This window comes from Numida meleagris, chromosome 24, assembly GCF_002078875.1.
Source record: "Numida meleagris isolate 19003 breed g44 Domestic line chromosome 24, NumMel1.0, whole genome shotgun sequence".
Taxonomy (NCBI): domain Eukaryota; kingdom Metazoa; phylum Chordata; class Aves; order Galliformes; family Numididae; genus Numida; species Numida meleagris.
Window position 1 is genome coordinate 926,192 of NC_034432.1, and position 6,149 is coordinate 932,340.

At 57.2% G+C, this 6,149-nt stretch overlaps 2 protein-coding genes across 5 annotated transcripts in view; one reads left to right on the top strand and one right to left on the bottom strand.

Annotated features, from left to right (window-relative positions):
* Nucleotides 1-6,143, bottom strand: part of MEF2D (myocyte enhancer factor 2D) — a 23,967-nt gene extending 17,824 nt beyond the window's left edge. For all 4 annotated transcript variants that reach the window (XM_021376654.1, XM_021376653.1, XM_021376652.1 and 1 more), the window contains exons 1-2: nucleotides 5,993-6,143; nucleotides 2,440-2,643 (exon numbers count right to left, since the gene is read on the bottom strand). In XM_021376654.1, the coding sequence (XP_021232329.1) occupies nucleotides 2,440-2,643; nucleotides 5,993-6,046 (258 nt within the window). In that variant the 5' untranslated portion in view covers nucleotides 6,047-6,143. The remainder of the gene's footprint in view (nucleotides 1-2,439; nucleotides 2,644-5,992) is intronic.
* Nucleotides 1-6,149, top strand: part of LOC110388003 (feather keratin 2-like) — a 906,242-nt gene that overhangs the window by 620,639 nt on the left and 279,454 nt on the right. The gene's annotated exons all lie outside the window — the stretch shown is intronic.

Here is a 6,149-nt window from a genome sequence, read left to right on the forward strand (position 1 = left end):
CTGAGTCCCTGTGCCATGCAAGGCCCCACTGTCACCACGACTGAGTCCCTGTGCCGTGCAAGGCCCCACTGCCACCACGACTGAGTCCCTGTGCCGTGCAAGGCCCCACTGCCACCAGGACTGAGTCCCTGTGCCATGCAAGGCCCCATTGCCACCAGGACTGAGTCTCTGTGCTGTGCAAGGCCCCATTGCCGCCAGGACTGAGTCCCTGTGCTGTGCAAGGCCCCACTGCCACCAGGACTGAGTCCCTGTGCCATGCAAGGCCCCATTGCCACCAGGACTGAGTCCCTGTGCTGTGCAAGGCCCCACTGCCACCAGGACTGAGTCCCTGTGCCGTGCAAGGCCCCGCTGCTGTCAGGCCTGGGTCACTCCCTCCTCACCTAAGGTGCTCCTAGAGGCACACAGGGCCATGTCCCTCCTGCAGGAATGGGACATGGGTGTCACAAAGGCAGTGGCCCCTTCAGCCATCCAAACGTCTCCAAACAAATGCAGACCTCACAGCTTTGGCCCTTGCTGGTGGAGCAGAGCAAAATCCCGGCCCCACCGCTGTGCAAAAGCCTCGCACCGTGACCTGAACCTCCAAGGAGAAGTCATGCTGTGAAGATCCAATAGGTGAGACATCGAGAACCTCCACAGAACTGGGGTTCTAGTGAGACCCAGCCACCTCCACAATTGGGAAATGTCCTGGCAGGGCTTGGAACAGAAAACAGGAACATCCTGGAGCAGTCCAAGCCCTGTTGCACGCAGGCAGAAGGGATGAAGACAAGGATGGATGCTTGAGTGGCTTTGGACCTGCCTGAACAGGATCTCAGAGCAGATGACAGCAGCTCTGCTGGCGAGACATGTTGAGCTTCGGCTCCTCTCCTCACCATCCGCCAGTGTCCTTCCACTTCCCATGTTCCTCTCTCCAGCTTTGGATGCAGATTCATCTTTTCATGTGGTGCAAACACAGCATTTCTTTGGGTGCCAAGGACTGCGTGTAACTTGTCGGCTTGGGAGTGTTTGCATCTTGGACCATAAGGGAACAGAGAACGCTGCCCAAAATGTTTATGGTATTTTTAGGCTGAGACAAATCTGTTCAATGCCTCAAGCTCCAGTATGAGCATCCTGGGGAGGCTGGGCAAGGTTGCACCAACGAGCGAGGCAGGGAACCGTGGCTGTGAAACGCAGCAACTGCAGTGCACAGGGCCCTACCGTTCCTAGGATAAGGCTACTACCAGTGCTTCAAATAACATCCAGAAAGGGCGTTTTGAGCAATTTAGGAAGGTCTACAAAGGCCCACGGAGCAGGCAGGCCCTTGTCGGCCGCTCAGTGCTGAGCAGGAGCGCAGAGGACAGCGGATGCCAGTTCAAAGCGCTCACAAAGAGATGCTTCAGGGAGGTGCAAAAAAAAAAAACAAAAAAAAACCCCAAAAAACCCAAACCAAGAAAAGCCAGATTTTTTGAGCTAGGTTGCGAGGTTGTCTTTTTTTTTTTTTCTGAAATCAAAGCCCAGGCGCACCACCTGAGGTTGCTGAATTGCACCAGAGGGCTTCAAAGGCAGCAACAGCAGGTCCAAGTGGCAGGAGAGGACAGTCTGCAGCCTCCTCACCATGCAAGCCCCAAGTGACTAACGGCTCCACTGCTGCTAATTGATGCCCGCCCATAATGTCAATAATTACCCAGGCAGCCCTCGCATTTGTCTGAATTTGCCCATGCATAAAGGGAGCTGCCCACACACGGCTTGCAGCTGATGAGTGACACATGCGTGGTTCTATCACACCATTGCCACGATGTGGCTGGGGAGCCCAGCGAGCATCCCGTGCTCCAGCGCAGTGACACAGGAATGAGGAGGACGTGGTGGGGATGATCAGAGAGGGCTTGCCGAGAGCAGCACGCAAGGCTGCTGTTTTGGAGGATGCAGAGGGAGCAGAGGGTGTCACCGGCCTCGGCTTCACCAAGGGTTGGACACTGTGCCCTTGTCATCCCCGCCACAGAGCTGGGTCAAACAGGATTCACAAAACGCATCCCCATCAACCCAGCAGGAGGCAGGCCGTGCTTTGAGCAGAGGCCAGAGGGGAGGCACTCAAAGGCCCCCCCAGCCCACTTAGTGTTAGCTGCTGGTGCCCTCCTGCAGCCCCACAAATGACACAGCCCACGAGGGCAGCTGCGGTCATGTACCCCAGTGCTGCAGCCCCGGGGGATGCCTCCAAAACCCAACCTGGTTTGCCTGGAAGATCCCACAAAGCCACGCTGCACCTCCATTTTACAGCAGTAAACCAGCACGTCACTCCAGATGGCTTCCAATGCCACCACTCAGAGCTGAGGATTTTTGCAAATTTGACCAAAAAAAAAGATGCCAAATCAGCCTGGTGTCAGAGCTCTGCTCGTTCCCCTTACATCCTGCCCAGCCTCCTCCCAGCCCCAGCCCTACTACGGTGGAACGTGGATGTGGCCTCACCTCAATGATGTCCGCATTGGTCCGGCTCTCGTGGGGCTCGTTGTACTCAGTGTACTTGAGCAGCACCTTGTCCATGTCGGTGCTGGCATACTGGAACAGCTTGTTGGAGTGGTTGAAAATGATCAGGGCGATCTCGCAGTCGCACAGCACGCTCAGCTCGTAGGCTTTCTTCATCAAGCCGAACTTGCGCTTGGTGAAGGTCACCTGGAAGCAAGCCAAAGGGATTTGGGAGGCACGCTGGAGGAGAAGCCAAAGGAAGGTAACAGCGGGAGGACGCCTCTTGTGCTCAGCTTCCCCAAGTGGACAACAATCCCAAGCTCTCTTCTCCCACCTCCCTCTTTTGCATGGCCCAACACATTTGTGCTGATGCCTATTTTGGGCTCGCAAGGCAGACACTTGACAAGCGCAGAGATGATTATCAGCATTGGAAATTGCATATTGCCAAATCAAGAGAAAATAAATTTCAGCAAAATCCCCAGCAGAGCTACCATCTGTCCGGGGGCTGCGGGTTGCTGGGGGGTTTTAAGTTGAATATTCTTGCAGCTCAGAGCTCTTCCTCGCTCCCTGTAGCAGCTTGGATGTCACCAGACCCCAGCATGGAAAGCACACGTGCAAAGGGCAGTTTTGTGCCCCGGGGGTCAGAGAGCACCACGTCCCACCTGCCAGCACCATTTCCTGCTCTCCTGGTACCTTGCACGGGCACTGAACACCTTGTGGAGGGAGAGCTGTGCATCAGGAGGTGGCCATGGATGGGGCAGGGTGCAGGCTCCAAACTCAAGGGATTCCCAGTCTGCACCGACCCCCACCAGGATGCAGCTGGCTGGAGGGACTGGTTTGGGGCTCCCCATCCCCATCACAGCACCCACGGATGCTCCAGGCGACCACAAGCAGCTGCTGAATGCCCCTAAACCCTCAAGTGGAGAAAGGCGTAACGCTTGGCCAGTGCTTTCTTAACAAAAAGCAAGAGGAAAGGAATAAAAAGGCACGGAGGGGAGGCTCCCGCATTGCTCCAAGTGTGGGTGAAGCAGCGTGCTGGGGCACAGGCAGCGACCAGCTGTGACACCCTGCGGTGCTGGAAGCTGCTCCCTTGCTGCGTGCGTGCAGGGTAGGGCTCAATCCCACTTAGGACCACAGTCACGGCATTGATCTTGAAGCTGAGCAGCTCCAGCCTGAGGTGTGGAGGGAGGAGTACAATGAGACTTTGGCTCAGCAGCGCCACAGGAGCTGAGCCTGAGCTTCCCAAGGCATTGTAGCCACAGCTCTGCGTGCACCCAGTGACCTGTGAGAGCGCAGCCCGTGCCTCCCCATCCCCGCTGCTGGGGCTGGAGCGCATCCCATCCCTCCCAGCCATCTCCTGGAGATGATTAAGCAGTAACGAGATTGGGCTCTAATCACCTCAGCTGCCGCTCCCCGCCATGTGCATCACTCGCCCCAGCTCCAAGTGCAAGCTCACGTGGCCAGCGGGCACCCTGCTGCCCTGCATCACCCGGGGGACCCGAAACCACCGAGTGCTGGGGGCTGCCCTGAACTTCTCAGGATCCCCTCAGCTCTGAGGTCACCTGCCCAGAACGAAGCAGCAAGCCGAGCAGCAACGAGCAGACCAAAGCAGCAAAGGATCCCCATCCCTCTGAGAATGAGGGGATGTTTCCTCTCCAGGGACGTGGCACAGAAACGACCCTTATCCCCCGGTGCCTGCAGCTCTCCTTGCAGAGGAAAGCACAGCTCTGCCCTTTAACCAGCCCTACCACGAAACCCCAAACCCGCTGCGCCGTTCAAAGGGGCTGGGACGCACGTGGGCACGCGCCCCATCTCAAAGAATTAACCTTATAAGTCTAAGAGGGTAATCAAATCTCATGCTTCGGGGCATAAGCCGATCACCAAAGGGGTCAGGAAGGAATTACTGCCCCACACAGCCCCTACACTACCAAGGGATTTTTGCCTTTCCCCTGATGCAGACCATATTGGTCGTCGCCAGAGTCAGCAGCCTGGCCCTGAAGGACTGATGGTCTGATCTGTTCTGGCAAATCCTCTCCAGTAATTCCCCTAATGACATTAGAGACTCTTACTTGCTTTCCTCCCCTGGGTTTGGCTTCTGCTGTAATCCCGCTCCCCTCCGCGCAGACTCGCGCTCCCCGTGCCGTGAGGATGACTGACTGCAGCAGGACCAGGAGAGCACAACCACAGCAGGGCAGCTCTGCAGGTGACCCCCTCCACCCCCCCTCTACTTCCAGCATCTCCCAGCCACCACATTCCCATCTCCAGATGGAATACCTGCCCCCAGCAGCAGCGGGAGAGCAGCGAGCTGGAGCAAGACAGTGAGCCCAGGGACCTGAGGCTCACTGCACATCCGAGACCACGGGAAAGGGCTGCAGACCCCCGCACCACGGCCCCAAACGCTTCCCCCCGCTGCCTTGGCTGCCGGTGCTGGCAGTGAGATGCTGCTTTCCCTTCCCAAAGGCTTTATTACAGCAGTGCCACCGGCTCCAGCGTGACCACAGATTTTCCATTTGCTGCAGCTCCAAACAGGGCCGGCTGCGCGCGTGCGGCACCGCACTCCTCTACACGTCCCCAAGAAAGCAAACCCCGGCTTCTTTAGCAACCCCGGAGCCCCGAGTGCTGGAAAAGCAGCAGTGCCACGAGCAATCAGGCCGTTAGCAAAACCACTTTACGCCCATCCCGTCCCCTAACCACCAGATAACGAAGGAAATCTGCCATTTTCTAGGGTTTGGCTGAGGAGCGACTCAGCGCCTTCTGCTGTCCGCCACTTCTCAAGCAATAGGGACAGACACCTCAAGCAACAGGGACAGACACCTCAAGCAATAGGGACAGAAACAACGGCCGTGCTGCTTTGCTTTTCCTGGAGGACCAAGAGAAAAAGCAGTAGCAAAGCGCAGCGGGGCACGCTGCAATGCAACAGCGGAGCCACCACAGAGCAAAGCTGCTCCAGCAAAGCACTGAGCTTGGGCTCAGGAAGAGGAGGATTGGGGAAAAATGAGGCTTCCCCCCCCCCCCCCCCCCCCCATCCCTCCGTGAGATGCAGGGATGCATTCATCCATGCACACACACACACGTGCGTCAACAGCTCGGTGGCAGCGCAGTGAAAACCTGGCACGAGGAGGAAGAAGCCCTGGGCACACGTTAGCTCTCCACTGACAAAAAAAAAGCACAGCTCCTTTGGGCTGCTGACGGCCCTTCGTTGTGGCTGTTTTTTGTTGGAAAAGCCTCGTGGAAAACGCCAAACGAAATATATATGTGTATATTTTTTGGCAAGAGATGAAAAGAAAAGCAGCACCTAAGTGGGGGGGGACGCTTTGTGCTGGAAAGGGTTTAGGTGGGAGCAGCTCTGAGCTCGGCAGAGGAAAACGGGGCGGTTTGCTGGGCCCGGGGCATCTCCTGCAAGCGGCCTGAAGCCTGAATACCGAGCCCTCGTGGCTTAGTATTATGGGCTGGGAGAGAAGAGCAGAGCTCGGCCCAAAGGGCTGCAAGTTAACGGGACTTGGAGAACATCCGACAATGGGTATATATGGGGGCGGGGAGGGGGGGGGGGACCCACCTGCCGGTTCCGCTCGTCTGTGATCCGCTGGATCTGGATCTTTTTCCTCCCCATCTTCTCGGGAGATCCTCACCGCAGCAGCAACAGCTGTCAGCTCAGGGGGGAGGGCGAGAGGGAAGCCCCTTTTACAACGCTCTCATGAAAATTGCGCGGTGGG